We start from the raw sequence: 20,932 nt of genomic DNA, 5'->3' as shown, positions 1-20,932 counted from the left end.
ATTCTGAAACTCCCCTGATACAATAATATAAGCACATCCTGAGACTGACACTCAGCCTAGTGTTGAATCTTCACTAAGTTTAAATGAGTATGAAATCCCCAGATTCAAACAACATCAGATAAAGCTTGTAAGTTCCCCTGAGAATATTGTTGAATCTAAAAAATCTCAGTGAAATAAGGGCAGCCTGGCATGGGTAGTAAATATTGCACTGAGTAAAATTTTTAGTGACTGAATAGATTGCATAGGCCACACTGTGCTGCAAAGGCTTCAAATATTACATCCCAGTAGAACAAAAAGTTTACTGTAGCCAATTCTTCATGAAAATCTGTTGCAAGTCATATTTTATACAATTTTCTGCTGTTTAAAATTACATGTAGTTTAATATGCATAATAAAGTAATTCTGGGAAAGATAAGGAAATTCTGCTGGTCATTCTGTTGTGGTTGTGCCATTACTGCCTGTGGATTATTTGAGTTACGAAGATCTGCAACTACCAAAATAGGCAATATTCTCTTAAGGTCCTGAATTTTTATTAAGCAGGTTTAAAATTGTTACATGTTCATGGTAATAGTAGGTTGTTGTACCATGTTAGCCATTATGGATGCAACAAGAAGTCAAGCAAAATGGCACCTTTTATTGGCTAACTGAACATATTACAATATGCAAGCTTCCGAGGCAACTCAGGCCCCTTCCTCAGGCAATTTGTAATTACAGGGGCCTGAGTTGCCTTGGAACCTTGCATATTGTAATATGTTCAGGGTTAAGATATCCATTATCATCATGGTGTTAAGTCTGGACAAGAGAATGTTCTTGTTTTCTTCATGTTTGCAAATCCTGGAGAAATTGGATGGTTATAGCCAGAAGTCATGATTTAAGAAGGTGCTTATTGTAAGAAGGTTTTGAGAAAATTACTTTATCTAACTACTGAGCTCTTCAGGTATTTATCGTGTTTTTTTATACTTATAACTGACACTTGTTTTAAGAGTCAAGGTAAAATGGCTAATTACAAACAGCAAGGGTTATGAAAGCAGGTTGTGGTGGGCTATGCAAGGGATAACCAGAAAGTTCAGTACACTTTTTTATTTCTAATAATTTATTACAGAATTATTTTAATATGCTCATAGGATAACTAGACGTATTTGATACTCTGCTCTGTTTTCTACATAATATTAATTTCAATAGTCTTACACCTGAAAAAATAAAAGCATGAATCCCCGTCTTGTCCCAATCTGAACCCTGTTCTCATAGACACTTCCTCAATAACCTCACCATGACTCCAAAGAGATAGAAATACAATTTTTTAGTGCTTGTGAATGTTCATTACTGATTCCTCCTCCATACAACTGCAGCTAAAATTCATAACAGGTCTTAGAGAGCCATCTGCCCATGAGCTAGGAAACGGATTGTTCCACGGCACCTTAGCAGAAGGCAATACATTTCAAATTGTCACTGAATCAGTTGCAGACATTTTCTGTTAATATTGACAAATGTATAGCAAGTGTTGTAATATTTTTAGGCAGCTCTCATAAAACCGAGGTCCTGACTCTCTGTGGTCATAAAAGATCCCTGGATATCATTCAAAACGAGTAGGGTGTATCCTGATGTCCTGGCTAAATTGCCCATTGTGGCCTTGCCAATTCTGGCCCCCTAATAATCTCCTATCACTAATTGGCTATTTGTCTCACCCCTTCACCACTTAACAGCTAATGTGTGGTGAGCATGCTGCCGCAATAATGGCTGCCGTTATATCATCCAGGTGGGTGCTACACATTGGTGGTGGCTGAAGTGGTTCCCCTGTCAATGTAACGTGTTTTAGTAGGAAGAAAAGCATTACATAAATGTAATTAATTAATTATTATTATTAGTGCTCTGTCACACTCAATATTGTCTACTTTGTAGACTCATTGGGGGTTTCAAAAGAGCACATGTCCACTAGCCACTAAAAGATTAATGAGCAGCAACTACTTCTTTGCTGTAAAAGGCATACTCTTCCTTTTTCCCATACATTCACTGATTTATTCATATTTGAGGAAGATCTGCCTATTCACCATGGCAAAGTCTTGTTTTTTTAAATTCCTGCTGATTACGTGCACTGTAGGTTTCTCTTGCCACCAATGATAATGATATCCATGCTTCTCATACTCGTAACAATCTTCCCAAAGCCCACCTTCAGTTAACTAATTTTGCTTGTAAATTGACTTCTGTTTAGTTTAATTATTGTATCCCTAAACTTCTTGCACTGTCTGTATTGTACAGATCCAAATTAAATGATGCATACTTAGCTCTTGCTGTGTAAATGATTCCTGTAGTCTACACATTACCAAAAGTTCAAATGGAAGCATTATGTGTATGTTACAAAGGAAGACCCCATGTTAATATATGATCATTGTTTAATCTAATTGCTGACATTCGAATCTGAATTTATAAAAACACAAAAATACAACACTACTTATTTAAAATACTTAAACAGATGAGTGCATTGGTGATGAAGTGGCTAGTACTCCTGGATCCAAATTCCGGCCCTTCTTCCTAAGGCTTCTAGTGGTACTGCCATCTTTCTCCTGCACAAATACGAAATCCACTGAATGGTTGAATATTCGACCCTATATGAGTGAGTATGTGTATGTGTGCATATATACTGTATATATATATATATATATATATATATATATATATATATATATATATATATATATTGTGGTGTGTGGCCGGCTAAATATCCCAGCCCTCACCCCCAGGCCGCCAGATGGAGCTCTCCCAACAGCGTGGACGTTCCCCGAATTCCAGCAGGGCCTCATGGACTTTGTAGTTTATATACACAGCCCTGCTGGATACCTTGGGGACCACCAGGAGTTGCTGTAGGGAGACTGCCGGACTCTTACTTGCCCTATAACCCGGAGGTGCGTCATGATCATGTGACAAGAGGAAACGACGTGCTTCCGGGTTGAAGAAAGGAGTTTTTATCTGACCCGGAAGTGTTCATGATCACATGGACAGAAGGGAGAAACACTTCCGGGTCAAGGGATATAAAGGACTCATGGGTACGCCCAGACATTGAGCTGAGCTGGGAGGAAGGGTGGCAAAGTGTCTGGGAGTGTGGAGGAATTATTGTTATTGTTATTATTATTGTTATTGTTGAGCATTGTGGAGAGGAGGGTGCTTTGTGCACTGTATTGTCCAAATAAATAATAATTGGACTTTTACCTGGTGACTGACGTATAGTCTGAGGGTTCAAGGGGTCACGGAGACCTCTAATCTATCACAATATACACATATGTATACTGTATATATATAAATATTGTCACACACGTGCGATTAGGAGGCAGTCAAAAAGCCTAAAGGTGAGTGAAACATCATGAGATAAAGGGTTGTCATGTGGTACTTACTGGAATCTCTTCTATCCACAGGAAAACCGAGGAAAAATAAATACCTCCACTTCCAAGTTCCAAAATGACTGCCACAACGTCACTTCCGGTCACATGAGATGATGTCACTTCCGGCCCTTTCAAATGACATCACTTCCTGTTTTATCGTCACATCCTGCCAACCATTTCCTATTCCCATAACCCATTTTTGTATATAAACGTCATTTTGTGAGATAAAGTTTGTCAAATGTTACTCTTTTTTAGGACTTTTGATCATTTATTTACTACTTTGCTCACAGGACAATATACGGGGACAGTCCCCAACACTTTCTTTTTGTGAAATTATATCACAATATATATTGTAAGGAAATGGAAGGATGGGGGAAGGCAGCTTTCTTAGGACACTGCCTCCCTAGACAGCAGCTCCCTTAGATTGCAGCGGTGCCCTGGATTCCCACAGGGCACCATGGGACTTGGAGTTCTATATCTTAGCGCTGTTGGGTACCGTGGGTGCTGTCAAGGGGTGCTGTGGAAATAAAGTAGCCGTAATGGCATGAAGTTTCTGCCTAACCCAGAAGTGCTTGCAGATCACATTGGCGGAGGAGCAGAAACACTTCTGGGTTGGTGAATATAAAAGGCTATGCTGGCCTCACAGAGATGAGCCAGTGTTGGGTGGAAGGTGGACAAACCTTGCTGGGAGGAGCGAAGGAGAAAGAGACCAAGAGACAGAGAGAGGAGAATAACTTTGTGCTGTGCCAATTATATACTTGTGGCTGTGGTGGTGAGAAATGCTCAAAGGAAGAGTTTTCCTCACAATAAATAAGATATTTGTGTTGTGTTGGGTGTGGGGAGATGGAGCGTGTGAGTACTCTGGGATGGACTGTTTCCCTGACCAGCATTGGTTCCTACATTGAGTCCAATGCTGCTGGGATTGGTCTTGGCTTGTTGCACCCCCACCATGGATAAACAGATAAGCTAATGGCTAATCATTAGATGCAACATTGTTAAAAAAGCTTATTATGAGATACACTGCACAACAATACAATTTATGCTTTCCCTTTCCTTGTTCCTTACTCCTGACATTAGAAACATCAGAAACTATTAGATTCAAGCATTTCTTCTGTCAAAGTTTATCAAAGACTTTGCAGAATGTTTGTTAATCCAATACTGTATCTCCATTGATTTTTCACGCCAATTTTAAGTTCACCAAGGAATATCCTAGAAGCTTTGGTCAGGTATGAGATCAGCTCTGGGGAAAGTTTGGTCAAATGCAGGCTGCATACAAACAAATATTTGTAAACAATCTATATTGGGTAATTTGGCAATATCAATCAACAAATCTTTGGAAAGCGGAGAGGAACATAGAAAAACTGAGAAAATATACAATGAAACTAATAAAAAAACACCAAAAGACAACTTTAAAAGCTGTATACATCTCTAAAAGCTTTAAATAGAAGAAAGAATTGAAGATTATAATTAATACACATTCTACATAGATGTTTCCTTCAAAGTCTCTTCATTGAGCAATACAGTATGTGAATGTCACTTTAATAGCCTGATACCAATGCATACAAGCCATTCAGATTTTGACTTGCATGGCTGAATGCCTCTCAAGTGTGGATTTCTGATTGTCTCAGAGGTTGATTTATCATTTACAGCATGGGTATTCAAGCAAAAACTGCTGTTAGCACAAAGGTCATCCACGGTAAAGTGGTGTTCTTAAAATTTTCCATTATTTTTTTTTTTCTTCTAAGGGAAATCAGATATTTCATTCACACGCTCCACACTTGCTGCCACTCAGGTGCTAAAATCAAAACATTTTTGAAACCCATGATCTGTGCCTTATAACAACTAGAACTTTAACATGTGGGAAATTGCTCTGACAAATACTGTACATCAACAAGACATCATGAATCACTCACACTTGTATTCCTTCTGGAAGAGGTACTAGCAATTTATACCGCGGAAATCAAATGAACTGTGATTGCAATTTGCCACAACAAGACTTCCTCTCTCCCACCACCACACATGCAGATTAACTCTCATTTGGTACTCGCAGTGATTTATACATTCGGCTTACAGGCCACTTTTAAACAGTAAAGACTCTTCACCTTCTATTATCTACCACAGGGCTCCGTTATTATTACTTTTTTTCCTTGGAATTGCACTGTGATTAAAATGTAGACAGAGCGAGCACATTAAAATTGCTCCCTCCCTTTCATTTTTTAAAGTATTTCATTTAATTCAGCTCGCTTCAGAAGAATTTACAACTGTGCACAGATCACAAATTATCAACACAGTGTTACACACTGCCATTGAAAGTCTTCTTTTTATAACACCCCGCCCTATTGGAAAAGGGCTGCTGCCCACATGTTTCACAAACTTTTTCCATTCCATTTCATTAAAAGAAAAGTAGGATTTTGCTCCATTGACTCAAAACAAGGCAGTCAGTGCAATGGATCTTATTAATGGATAAGATTGCTTATCAGCACATCTTGTCAAGCACCTATTTTCTTTCCTTCCTGATAACTACTTAACTGTTCCTGTCCAGTCCCATGGCAGAGTTTCTCAGTAGGAGGTACAATCAATCCTAATTTCTTAACAGATCCTTAGAGGGCAAATGCAGTGGATGGGAAGGAAATTTGGCAGGCTGGCAGGCCCATCTTTCAATATTATACAACAGCATTTCATCCACAGCGCTTATTTTTGTTACTGCACAGAAAATTTGGTGCTCTATTAATATTAAATCGCTGGATTATTAATAAACTTGGCATTATACTACTGTCAGTCATTTAAGGGAGACATGAAAGAAGGAATTTCACTGTAATGTGTACACATAACAAGGGACCACTGTGGCCTGCAGGGGGCACTCAGCTCCCTAAACCTGACACAGACAGACGCAGGACACAAGTTCAGCGAAACACATTTTTGTTTTTTTTCCGTGGGAAACACTTCCCAAATCGTGTCCCACCATTGCAGCACAATATTTACAATAAAGTAGTTTCTTCTCCTCTTCTTTTCTCTGTCACAGTCCGCCTCCACTCCTCCTCCAGCCACCATCGTCCTCTCCCTCCCAACTTTGCCTCCCAGGTCAGTGGCAGTGGGCTTCTTTTTATCCTGCACCCGGGAGTACTTCTAGTGGCCCATTAGCGTGGTCTGGAAGACCTTTCGGATAAGGTGGAAGCCCAACAAAGTAGGGCTCCTCAATTCCTATACCACCTCCTGGCAGCCCACACAGAACCCAACACAGCTGTGCTGAACTTCAACTCCCATGGAGCCCTGTGAGAGTCCAAGGCACCAGGGATGTTGCCATCTAGCACTCCAGGGGGAGATACTGCCCCATATGTGATCCCTCCCTCGGTCCTTCCATTAGACAGTAGGAGTCCCAGCCATCTGCCACACCACTAAACAACAGATATACTGCACCAGATGATAGATAGATAGATAGATAGATAGATAGATAGATAGATAGATAGATAGATAGATAGATAGATAGATAGATAGATAGATAGATAGATAGATAGATAGATAGATAGATAGATAGATAGATAGATAGATAGATAGATACTTTATTAATCCCAATGGGAAATTCACAACATCACATTCACAACAAATTCACCACATCCCATCACAGAAACCTCAGATTGATAAACCAAAAATCTATGGTGCTCATTAATTATTCAGCCTGTTTAATAGACATTTAGGGCTGCAGAAGCTGGCAGCATTTTTGGCAGGGTAGGGACAACATGTCTGTCTGTTTCTGGTCATTAGCATTAACACTGGATGTATGTAGCTGTGACGATTAATGATTTTCAGTCCTTTACTGTGGTCTATGCATTCATTAAGATTTGCACTCATATAAATAGCATGTTCATATGCATTTTTATTTCTGACTAGCTGTGTTATTCATTTAAGATGGATGGAAATCTAAGTAATCAACATAGTCGTCAGAGTTAACGTTTGCAATGCACCATTTATTGGAATGTATTTTGTAATATATGTAGAAATAAAGTGCATTGCATCTGTCATTCTAACAGATGGCACATTACAAACATTTGTAGTAATAACCATTGTATCCGTCATTCCAACAGATGGCACATCACAAAAGCCTTTAGTAATAAACATTACTAGAAATGAATTTGATGTGCCAAATGTTGGAATGACAAATGTAATGCATATGTCTCTCTTATATGCCATTTAGTATAAGATTCTTAAAAGCTGTGTTAATGTGTAGATGTGCCATCTATTAAAATGAACAATTCAATACATTTCATTACCAAATATGTTTGTGATGCACCATCTGTTGGAATGACAGAGACAAAGCAACCAGACGGACACGCAGACAGACACACAGACACACCCTTTTATTAAGGTGGATTATTATTATTTTCATTATATTACAGTGCTCACTTTTCCTTTGCTATGCATTGCTTTTATTTGCACGCTTGTTCTATATGACAAAGCAGTTCTTGGGCTCTGCTGGGAGAAAAGCAGCCAAAATTCTTTGTTTTACAGAGATCTCTGCAGAAGGTGAGGTAAAACAATCGCAACTGCATCAAAACAATATTATCCTAACGTTATCATGGGACTTTTGAGATGTAGCCTTTCACAGCCTTCTTTTTTTTTTTGATATTATTAAAATCAAATAACATTCCATACAAATAAATCAAGTTTTACAAAACTAGGTTAAAAAAACTCAACCCCCATCCATGAGAAAGAGAGCTATGTCAAAGTAAAACTTAAAGCTAGTAAAAATAAGTAAATAGATAAATTAATAAATGAATTAAGATAAATGAAGAAAAAGAAGGGAGAGAACCATCCATCCATCCATTTTGCAAGCCGCTGAATCCGAACACAGGGTCACGGTGGTCTGCTGGAGCCAATCCCAGCCAACACAGGGCACAAGGCAGGAACCAATCCCAGGCAGGGTGCCAACCCACCGCAGGGCACATACACAAACACACCCACACACCAAGCACACACTAGGAACAATTTAGAATCGCCAATCCACCTAACCTGCATGTCTTTGGACTGTGGGAGGAAACCGGAGCACCTGGAGGTAACCCACGCAGACACGGGGAGAACATGCAAACTTCATGCAGGGAGGACCTGGGAAGCGAACTGTGAGGCAGCAGCGCTACCACTGCGCCACCGTGCCGCCCGTCCTATATATTGCAAATAAATAAATCCAAATTTGCTGCTTAAATCCTTATATGAGCTTCTTCATTGGTAAGATGGTCCTCGCAGTAGAGGCGTAGGATTTTATGATAACATCTCCTCAACTCAAAGCCCAGGATTCCCTTTTCGGAGGTCCACAGTCAAGGTCAATGTTTTACAAGCACAAAGGCAGATGAAAATTACATGCGTTTGCATCAATTTCACTTTAGAAATGAGCGTGATACTTTTTGACTATTCTTTTGAATTAAGGCTGATGTCACACCAAAGAGACAATACCAGATAAATAGTTTCTCAAAAAAAAAAAATTTGGCCTGGATTTAAGATGTTTGTATTATGAAGACCACAGATTTACTTACATGTCTGGGATAACATATGATCATTTCTCACTTATTGGAGCATTTAAGAATATAAGAAACATGACAGACAAGAGGAGACCATTCAGTTCATCAAGCTTGTTAGTTTACCTAAAAGCAATGCTGTCCCAATAATTTACTTGAACCTCTTTTAATAAGTTTTATCTATTTTAAATAAACCATTACAAAATCATTTTAGTGAGTCCCCTTTTGTATATAACCTGTTATTATATATTATGCTTTGTTGTTTACAAACTAACATTTTTATCATGTACTTCATTATTCATACATAAAGTTTAATTAGCTTTTTTAAGTTTTGTAAGGCAAAATCATAAATCATGTTTTAATTAGGAATTTTGACTATAGTTTACCATTTATAACAGAAATTAGCATGGCTGTAATCATTACACACTCTGTTAACTTTACATAGCATAGAACAACCCTGTTTGTGGTCATATACAATAGTATTCTTACATTATCACACAGCACAGAGAAGTTAACAAACTGCCAAAACGCATAAACCGTAGGGAGCGCTCTAGTAGCATGCAGAAAACTGAAATGCACCGGGAGAGCATACCGTAAATGAACCAGAAATTGTGCTTTTATTTAACAACAGGGAGGCATACATGAAAGGCAAATCTCCAAGTGCAAATAAATAAAGATAGAAGAAGACAATCAACTGTCCCTCTGGGCCTGCCTTAACTGGTTTGAACCCCTGTCTGCTCTCAGTAAAGCTCACCCTCTGTTATGTCCTGCTCCTCTCTCAGGCCCTGGCCATACCACCTATCACCAGTTAGACAACCATCCCACTCTCTAAACAGCTGCTCACTCAACTGGACCAAGAAATGATGTGCCTAAAGACATCTTACTAGGATCTGACAGCCAATAGACACAGATTTATGTGATGCATAAATATGAGCTGAATTTGAACATATTGAGAAAGAAGGAATTTATTTAAAATCCACATCCATTTGCTGTTTAGAAAACTAATCGAAAGTTTGTGTCCCCAGTGCTGTCTGCGACTGTCTAAGTTACACTGCTCTTCAAGCATTGTTATATTTTGGAGTTACTTCCTGTAGCTGTATTAAAATAATCTGCACAATCCAATTTGCTGTCACAAGAGTTGTGAGGGAAACTTTACTGACTCAGTTCTTTTGAACTGCCCATTTAAGTGAATCGATTCTTTTGATCCAATGTATGCAATCCTATAAATGAAAGTCTAGGAAGGTGTGATTAGGGGGTCTCCTCGGATCGCATCACAAATATGTAATGTATTAATTCATACCTTATTCCGTGTACATATATATATATATATATATATATATCCATCCATCCATCCATTTTCCAACCCGCTGAAATCCGAACACAGGGTCACGGGGGTCTGCTGGAGCCAATCCCAGCCAACACAGGGCAGAAGGCAGGAACCAATCCTGGGCAGGGTGCCAACCCACCGTAGGTATATATATATATATATATATATATATATATTGTCACACACGTGTGTTTTGGAAACAACCAAAGGGCTTGAATACATGTAATTCCATGCCAGACCAGGGGGTGGCAAAGTGCACTAACTTTCCCTCTCAATCTTTTGCAGACTAGTCTAGGGAAATCCCGTCCGGCTCTGGGGCAGCCAATGACGTCCCTTCCAGTTCCGGTGCTGATGACATCACTTCCTTTGCTGGCCTTTAAAGCCGCCATATTGCCTGAAGAGAATGAGTTCTGTTGTGGACTCTGTTGAATAAACATGTCGCTAATTTTGAATCAGTTTTGCAGCCGGGAACTATTAAATGGGTGGCTGCCCCAAACCTTCGCAATGTCTCTTGGTCGTTCTTGCGACAATATATATATATATAAAGCAAAAAGCAAATCTATCAGTACACTAAGCATGCTAACATATTTAAGACACATAATTGAAGTAACATGTTACGTTACAGAATCACAACTAAATGAGAATTGTGCAACTAATTCTTGGGTAATGAATAATTAACAAATCAAATGAATGACAATTGTTTGCCTCATTCACAAATCAAATCAGAAAGGTGAAACCCATCCTCAGGTAATGCTTTGTTCATGAACTAAATGAATGAGAATCACCTGACTCGTCAATGAATTAGTGAGAATTGTGAAACACCTAAATCAAATGCTTATTTTGCACTATTTGGATGCTTATTTGTTTGAAAATGTCAATTGTAGAGCACATTATTCTGCACTACATGTCTTTATGTTCATATTTTATTTAAGTTAAATTAAAACTTACAGCCATATCACCATTGCAGCCCTTTGAGAGGCAGTGCCCAGATATCCTATTTGGAATAAGAACATCTTCCCAACAAGAAGGACCCTGTCATAAAAAAAAAAATAAGTTGCCAGTTACATGTAAATTTAAGTATTTATGGCTTTTATACTTAGTACAATTGAGTTAATGTTGTAATGTGCAAGGATTACCCAGCAGTTTAATTGGTTAGACAGAGAAACTATATTAATAAGGACCATTAATTTTTTAAAGCAGTATTCAAATAACCATATATATTTACATATTGAAACTTTATAGTTACAGCATGCATAACTAATTTATGAAGATAGATCAACTTAAGACAGCAAGGGTCTCATTAATAGGGAAATAAACAGAGAAACAAAAATATCTAAGAGCGAGATTGGGAAAGAAGTGAAGATATAAAACACAGTCATTGATTTTCTATTACTAAACACCAGACAGTTATAATGAGTATGAGTCCTTAATATGAAATCAGTTTAATTACCCTGTTACAAAATCAGACTTTAAAATAATAATTTAACAACAGGACTTCTCAAAATATTTCAAAAGGAGCAAAAAAAAAGCCAATTAGAGGTAGCTAATGCTAGCTTAGGGAAAATGTACCTATACCTTATTCTGTCAATGGATAGAATCAAATGCTAACGCATCAAGTGATCCCACTACAGAGAACTGACGATTACACGACGTTTCACTCGTATCAACATGAGCAGTGAGCAAGGCAGGAAACTTCGATTGCGGTCTTGTGCCTCCTCTCCTGTCACTCTTTTGAATTCATGAATGTAAAATCTGCAAATCTATCAATCTAAAAAAAATACACAATTTGTTTTGATTTTTTTTTATACTTTTGTTTGGATTCTATAAAAAAGCTGACAGGAAGAGCTTTTTCAAAGTTTTATGCGCTTTTTGCTAAAGAAAACAGTGCCTTGTTATAATTTTTCTTGTAAAGGATTCTAAGGATTTTGATTATACAGGTATACAGTATCATGACTTTATGTTATTAATATACTACATCAAAAGATACTGTTACGCCATGACTAGTTTTGTCACCCAGCTTCCTAAGGCAATGGTGATACACTTATCATTGTATTTGAAAATCTTGCCTTTGATTATTGTTTTTGGGGGCTCACTTTGACTTTGACCAAATTTTGATTTGGATCAAAAGTTCTTTCTTAGCGGAAGCAGAAAAGCAGAACAAAAAAAGTAGGAACACAATGTTTTGGCTGTGTAGCCCTATCACCATCAATCTATCTGTTATGATGAATGTGTTGTGAGATTTTTCAGTTAAGGAAGACAGGCAGTTAATCTCTAATCATGGCGCCAGAGACACCATCTTGGACAAATATCTTGGACTTGATTTGCTGTTCTGGAGTTACCCCGCTTGATTGTACTGCAGATGAACTCCCCATAACTGATCACTTTCTTATTTCATTCAATGTTAAACTTGCACTTTCCAATACTAAGCTTTCCTGCCTCATGTCTTTCCGTAATATTAAGAATATTAACTTAGACTCTCTTTCCTCTAGTATTGATTCCCTTATAGACATTCATAATTTATCCACTCCTGAAGAACTGGTCTCACACTATAACACTGGACTTAATGGTATTTAACTCTCTCGCTCCATTAAAAACTAGATCTGTTTCTTTCTCCTTTTCTGCTCCTTGGTTCACTCCTGAACTTCGGCTTTTGAAATCCAAAGGCCGGCAACTTGAACGGTTGTATAAAAAAACTGTACTCTTTGTTCACAAAGAGATGTACAAAAACCATATACTTTATTACAAGGACTGTATTGCCCAAACTAAATCTAACTATTAAACTCGCATTATTTCTTCCAATGAAGGCAACACCAAGTCATTGTTTTCACTTCTTAATAATATCACACAACCCCCGGATTCTTTACCTTCTCACCATTACTCAACTGATTTTTGCAATTCCCTTATGTCAGGGGTAGGCAACGTCGGTCCTGGTGAGCCGCAGTGGCTACAGGTTTTCATTCCAACCCAATTGCTTAATTAGAAACCAATCATTGCCAATCTCAGACCTTATTTAATTTTATGGCTTGTTAGTCTGTGCAATGTAAGGCTCTTATATCGTAGATTTTTTTCCTTTCCAAGGATATCATCCAAATGATATGAAGCCTAAAACAGATCATTTTCAGTCTGTCACATTTTTCTATTAAGTGTTTTATTAAATCAAACAGTGCATGATGAACACACACAGATGTAATTGGAAAAAAGCTAGCTGGAGAACTGCTGGCTGCTTTGTCTTTTACATCTTATTGCTAATAAGGAGCAATTAAAACACTGAATGCAGCAGTTTAAGATTGAAATAAGCAATTAAGGTTGGAGAACCTTAACAAGCGAGACCACTAAAATGAAGCATCAAAATGTCACTTAAGCAATATGTGCTTCATCAGCAATAATTGAGTTCTTGTTAAGGAACTGGGTTGGAACAAAAACCTGCACATACTGCGGCTCACCAGGACCGATGTTGCCTACCCCTGCCTTATGTCCTTTTTTAATGAAAAAATCCAGAAGATTCTCTCAGTACGGATTCCTCCAGTACTTCATTTGAATTTCACTCAACAACTCACTCATTATCCTTTTTTTCAGCTTCCTACTTTTTCAGAAATCTCAGATCTTGTCTGCAAGTCTAAGCCATCCACCTGTCAACTGGACCCCCTCCCTACAGTTCTGGTCAAAGCCTGCCTCCCCTCTCTGGTCCCTGTTATTTCTGCTATAATCCACTCTTCTCTCACTACTGGTACTGTTCCTTCATCTTTTAAAACTGCTGCAATAACGCCAATACCGGAAAAACCTGGTGCCAATCCGACTAATTTCAGTAATTTTCATCCTATTTCTAATCTACCCTTCATTTCCAAAATTCTTGAAGAAGCAGTGGCTATTCAACTTCATTCTCATTTATCTCAAAATAATCTGTATGAACAGTTCCAGTCTGGTGTTCGTCCCCTCCACAGTACAGAAACTGCACTTATAAAAATTACTAACAGCCTCCTTATGGCAGCTGATTCTGGTTTAATTACTATTCTCATCCTCCTTGATCTGAGTGCAGCCTTTGACACTATCTGTCACACTACTCTTCTCAATAGATTATCTTCGATTGGCATTACCCACACTCCACTAGATCGGTTCAGATCCTACCTCTCAGGCCACACTCAGTTTGTTCAGCTTAAAACTTTCACATCCCAGCCCACCGCTGTTACTTCAGGTGGGCTCTGTCCTGGGGACCCTCCTTTTCATTATTTACCTCCTTCACCTTGGAAATATCTTTTGTAAATATAACATTAGCTTCCACTGTTATGCTGATGACACTCAGCTCTATCTCTCTAGCAAACCTACTGTTTCCTTTCCACCCTCCTCACTTATTGATTGCATAGCAGAAATCAAATCCTGGTTTTCTTCAAATTGTCTTAAATTAAATAGTGACAAAACTGAGGTTCTCCACATTGGTACAAAATGAACTTTATCCAAAACTGATAATTTTTCATTTGTCATTGATAATTCCTCTGTCTCCCCTTCCCCACAGATTAAGAGTCTGGGTGTCATCCTTGACAGTACTTTATCCTTTCAGTCCCACATCAATAACATCTCCCGTTCTGCATATCTCTACTTGCGTAACATTAATCGTATTCGCCCCTCCCTCACTCCCCACACCACTGCTATCCTTGTTCATAGCCTTGTCACTTCTCGTTTGGATTATTGCAATTCCCTTTTCTTTGGTCTTTCTCGTAAATCTCTTTATAAGCTTCAACTGGTTCAGAATTCAGCTGCCCACATCATTACTAGAACCCCCTCTGTTCACCATATCACTCCCGTCTTGCATCAGCGTCATTGGCTTCCAGTTAAGTTCCGCATTCAATTCAAAATTCTTCTGTTAACTTTTAAGGCTATCCACAAACTTGCCCCTTCATATCTGTCTGACCTCCTCCATGTTGCTATTCCCTCCCGTACCCTTAGATCCTCTTCCTCCATCCACTTGACTGTCCCTTTCATCCGTCTTACCACCATGGGGAGCAGAGCATTCAGTTGCTCTTCTCCCCACTTCTAGAACTCACTACCATCTGAGCTTAGAAATACTGAATCATTTTCACTTTTCAAATCTAAACTTAAAACTCATTTGTTTAAGACTGCTTTTTCTCTTTGACTACAATTGCTCTGATTTTAATTTTTGTATTTTAATTTTGTTTATAATCTGTGTTTTATCTATTGTTCGGTGTCCTTGAGTGTTTAGAAAGGCGCCTACAAATAAATAAAATGTATTATTATTATTACCATGGTGACATGTTGCATGTTGATTAACAAATTTCACTGTACTCTGTACACGTGATAATAACGATCCTATGCACCTATCGGATGCCCCTGTCATGGTGGTGCAAACATTCCACATCTATTATAACATTTGCTTCAGATGATAAGATTTTACATCTCCGCCATTTTTCACTGTATTGTCAGGCAGCCTAATATGGAATCAGTCAGTATATCAAACTTTGTATTTTTATAGTGCTTTCAAAATTATACAAAACACTATTACACAAAAGGAACCATGAACAGCAAGTTCTTTAGATAATAGCAGACTATTATGAAACACTGAGAAAAATAAGGTGTCATCATTGAAACAATGCCAGCTTACATAGCGTTCTAGAAAAGAGGGGTCATCAATGTTATTTTTCAGCCAGGATTCGTCCCCTAACTGGGGTTCAAGTCCTCTTTTCATGTTCTTTATGATCATTTTTGTTTTTGTGCTTTGGAACTTTTTAGCACCTGGGACTCCTAGTTCACGGCAATCAGTAAGGCTGGAAGGATCTCTATGAATGTAACAAGACTGGAGAAAGTATGAACAAGCAAGATTGCTAAGTAACTACTAGTTATATTTTGTTCATTTGCTATTTTTTTATATTTTGACCAATATATTTCTTACAGATAAACCTTGTGATCTGTGGACAGCAGACATAAGACAAAGGCTTAGACATGATAGAAAGATTACAGAAAGTATGAAGAAATGATAATATAAACATAAGCACTGACACCCCCATCTAGGTTTGGTTTCTGCCTTGACAGGCCCTCCTGCTCCTGTCCCTAAACCAGATTAAGCGATTCAATAACGGGTGGATGTATTGATGAAGATAACTGCTAAAAATGAGTAAATGGCAAATGCTTCTTTTCTCCCCTTGAGGTACGAGTACAGGTAAATTGTCAAACTTCATATTTCAAAGCAGGATTATGTTAATTAAATCTATTTAGAAGAAAGACAAATTGGATTATAGTTTTGGTGAACTAATCAGAATTGAGTCTCAATAGATAATCCGCATCTGGAATTAGGAGAGGTTGGATTCATCTTTCTTAGAAGATGCCCATTCTGCATTATAAACCTATATGTAGATGACAATATCTCCAAATGTGGTAAATACACATTCATGTCTCATTTAAAATTCAACTTAAATTTGTCTGTGAAATAATTTTACCATTAGAGTGTCATATCCAGCTGAATGATGGCAGCATCATTATAGGCTGTAATCCTTCATAAGATAATTGCCAGTATGTTTGCTGAAAAGTCTGCCCAGTATCCTTGCCAATCTTAACAAGTAGTTATTGTGCCCTATGCTTTTTCAAGGCACTTTTATTTTGCCGAGGCTGCTAAGCCACAAAATGATGTAGCCATTGAGACGATCATTTCTGCAAAATGTGAAGAGGTTGGCAAGGCCCATTCTTAGTAGGCTGCAGCTGAACTCTGCACCTGTGAGCAATTTGCAATGAAACTGTTGGCCATGGACTACACTTGGAGCACAGCCTGTTTGGCAGGGAAATTCATTTACTTTCAAATATCAGTTTTAATTTAGGAGTGAATTTGACTTTGTTTTTTACTGCTTTTCATGATGACTTTACATTCTACACTGCATGTGTTGCAAGTTAATTTCATCTCAAGGATAATAATAATAATAATAATAATAATAATAATAATAATAATAATAATAATAATAATAATAATAATAATAATAATAATACATTTTATTTATTTAGCACCTTTCCCATGCTCAAGGATTAAAACATACTTATGTAATGTGCATACTGTACATGCATACAACCCTACGGTGGATTTAGAAAGTACTCAGGCTACTTTATTGTGTTGTAGGTTTAAATTTAATGTGTTCTGCCGCTCTCTGGTAACTAATCATATAGCCTTCAACAACAAAAAAAATGGCATATAAACAAAAACTTGTAAAGCCAGTTTTAGAACAAACTGAAACTGAGACATTAGTTGAATCATGACATCATGTTGACATGGAGAGTGAAATTGATGTATATGACACTGTATGGCCAGACTGCTGTGATATGCTTGGTGAATTCGGTCCTGTGAAGGTTCACCATGATGTAAGTAGCTTCATGGCAAAAAGGCAAAATGATTGCAATCAAGTGGAAGGACAAGAAAAATGTTATTCCCTAAGCACTGTTCACAATACAGGAACTGTCAATGCTTGCGTCAGGGGAAAAGTGGAAGCCATTGTCGCTTGTGCAGTTTAGCCACTGACATTCTACACTCTCTCATGTGCAAGCAATAGAAAAAATATTATAAAAAAGTGGCCAATGAAACATGTTTCTACCATCGCAATTGCAATATGGGGCTGTTGGTGACTGTTTCGAAACATTATCACACGATGGACGAGTGCTAAATCTGCATTAGTAAAGCAGCACTATGCAATCCATTCCTACTGTATTCATGTTGAATTTTGGTATTTACATGTTCGGTTACACATAATAACATTTTCAGTATATTCTACACAATTCTGCCTTTGTTCGGGTGAAAAATGTCTAGGAAGATTACAGAGATAATTTAAAACAAAGGAGCATCTGTCATCTGGTTCTTTATTTCTTTCAAATGTATATCCACATGTGGTCTTGAGCACAATTCTTGAGTAACTGTCAGAACTCTGAAATAGGTCTGTTGTGAAAGTGCTACAGAAAAGTAAATTGAACTGAACTGATTATACGCATACAATTTCCTCTATTGCACCTCTTTTGAGTTACTCGGTGTACATTTGTCATGATTTTTCTTAAATATAAATCACTGTTGACAAATGAAAGTTACCTATACGATGCTGCTTGAAAGAATAAAACTTATTTGTTCTCACTTGTAAGAAGAAAGTAATTCAGCTTTTCCATCTAAATCTCCACTAAGTCATTATACCATATGAATGAACAGTCAATCATTCTACACGATAAGTGCAACAGTGTGTCACAGACTGCTTCACGCTACCTTTTCTTATTCAGGCTTATACCATTCATATGGAACTGAGGAAACAGATTGCCATTCATTTTCCATTTTGCGTGTGGGTGTCTTTGCTCTCAGGTTAGCTTGGTAACAGTAAAGAAAAGTTGGGTTGCTGCCCTCATACTGACTAACCCAAGTTTCTGTGTGGGAAGTGATAACCCAGGTTGTTACATATACTGTATGTATTTGAATGTGGTATCATATGCTGGGTCGCCTAATCCTGATATATATTCAAACTTGGATCACCGTTGCCTAGCCCCTGACCACTCAGAGATTTTTCCTTGTACACAATCACAAACCCCTAAGATTAAATCCTATAAACAAGACAAAAAAGGAATGTTTACTATAGCTGCTCCTTCAATTACAGCTTTATGTGAAACATGGTTTTCTTTGAAAAGACTCTGCCTTTTCTTACCTTTGCGTAAAGCATACACATATAACCTTGAAATTAAATCTGAAAACATGTAGGAAGAAGCTTTAAATAAAGAGCAAAGAAGCCATGTACTAATCCATTTCAGTGTGATGGTAGCTGGCTGCATCACATGGGCATATAAAGGAAAACATAGAGAAAATGGACATAATGAATAGCATGGAAGAAAGAAAATCTTGTCAGGTTTATATTATTTCACAAAATAAAAAAAAATGAGAATTTTGTTTCCTTTTGATTGTGACAAATGAAAGAGGTTTTATATAAGGTTATCATGCTTAGTAAAAATATACATTTTTCCAGTACACTTGTACACACAAACACATATCAACAAGATGCCATGAAGACTTAACTCTTTAGGATCTACCCAAGAATCAATGAGATGCAGATAGCAGGATCCAAATGAGAAGCCCTACTCAAACTGACCTGTCAAAAACATGATTGTAAGACTCCAGGAGAAAATATAAACCTAAACTTTGAACCAGTGATTCAGTCAAATTGTAGGTTAGAAGGACAGATGAACATAAGAGCATCAAAAATGTTGCAAATGAGAGAATATCATTCAGTCCATCAATCTCTTCTTTTCAGCTAATACCTAAGCTGTCTCAATATCTCATTCAGATACTTCTTAAACGTTGTCAAGATTTCTGGTTCAACTTTACATCTTAGTAGTTTGTTTCAGATTCCCACAACTCTTTACGTAAAGAAGAGCTTCCAGGCTTCAGTCCTAAATTTACTCAAGTTCCACTGGTGTCCTTGAGTATGTGATTCACCGTTATATTGAAATAATGAAGCAGGGGCTCAATGGCAGAAAAAACATAGCCCAGGATTGTGAGAAAATGAAGGGACAAGAGATAAGGACAGAATGGTGCTTCACAATTTGGTACATCAATGAACAAGTCCACTGGACAGGCTGGAATTCATGCCCATTTACGGAGCAACAAGCCTTTTATTCATTTTTTTTTTCACCCTTCCCTCATTTAGTTTACTTAAAAATAAACGCTAATGTTTTGATATGTCCTAACATTATGCCTTTATGGAAATTATATTTTAAATAAAGCATTGGTTTATGACAAGAAGATCTTGCCAATATAATAAGAAAGGCACTCAGGAATATTCAACTGGAACAGAAGTAAAAGGTAAAGCATTCAACATACACTCACTGAGCAAATTATTAGGACCATCCTGTACACCTGCTTATTCATGCAACCAACCAATCATGTGGCAGCAGCGCAGTGCATACAGTCAAGCAGGTACAGGTCAGGAGCTTCAATTATGTTAACATCAAACACCAGAATGGGAAAAAATGTGATCTCAGTGATTTCGACCGTGGCGTGATTATTGGTACCAGACGTGCTGGTTTGAGTATCTTTTGTAACTACTGGTCTCCTGGAATTTTCACACACTACAGAGTTTACTCGGAATGCTGCGAAAAAAACAAAACACAGCCAGTGAGTGGCAGTTCGGTGGACAGAACGTTAGAACAATCTAGGCAAGAACAGGCCATTCAGCCCAACAAAGCGTGTCAGTCCTTTCCACTTAATTCTTCCAAAATAACATCAAGTCGAGTTTTGAAGGTCATTAAAGTCTTACTGTCTGCCCCACTGCATGGCAACTTACTGAATGTGTCTATGGTTCTCTGTGCGATGAGAAAGTTCCTAATGTTTGTGCGAAATTTACCCTTAACAAGTTTCCTCATGTCCTGGTTGAACTCATTTTAAAATAACAGTCTTGATCCACTGGACTAATTCGCTTCATAATTTTAAACACATCAGTCATATCTCCTGTAAATCTTCTTTTGCTTAAACTGAAGAGGTTCAGCTCTTTTAATCTTTCCTCATAATTCATCCCCTGCAGTCCTGGAATCAGCCTAGTCACTCTTCTCTGGACCTTTTGTAGTACTGCTGTCCTTTTTTATAGCCTGGAGAACAAAATTGTACACAGTATTCCAGATGAGGCCTACCAGACCCATATAAAGCTTGAGCTAGTCACATTTTCAATATTTCCTTTCCAAAGGCTTCTCCTCTGGAACCTTGTACTACTACTC

At 37.8% G+C, this 20,932-nt stretch overlaps 1 protein-coding gene across 1 annotated transcript in view; it reads right to left on the bottom strand.

Moving 5' to 3' along the window:
• Positions 1 to 20,932, bottom strand: part of prkn (parkin RBR E3 ubiquitin protein ligase) — a 1,136,346-nt gene that overhangs the window by 504,357 nt on the left and 611,057 nt on the right. Inside the window, exon 5 of the mRNA XM_028821112.2 lies at positions 11,156 to 11,239. Within this exon, the coding sequence (XP_028676945.1) occupies positions 11,156 to 11,239 (84 nt within the window). The remainder of the gene's footprint in view (positions 1 to 11,155; positions 11,240 to 20,932) is intronic.

Source organism: Erpetoichthys calabaricus, chromosome 15 (genome assembly GCF_900747795.2).
Source record: "Erpetoichthys calabaricus chromosome 15, fErpCal1.3, whole genome shotgun sequence".
NCBI classification, from domain to species: domain Eukaryota; kingdom Metazoa; phylum Chordata; class Cladistia; order Polypteriformes; family Polypteridae; genus Erpetoichthys; species Erpetoichthys calabaricus.
The sequence above is the reverse complement of the archived record's forward strand: the minus strand, read 5'-3'. Positions and strand labels throughout refer to the sequence as shown.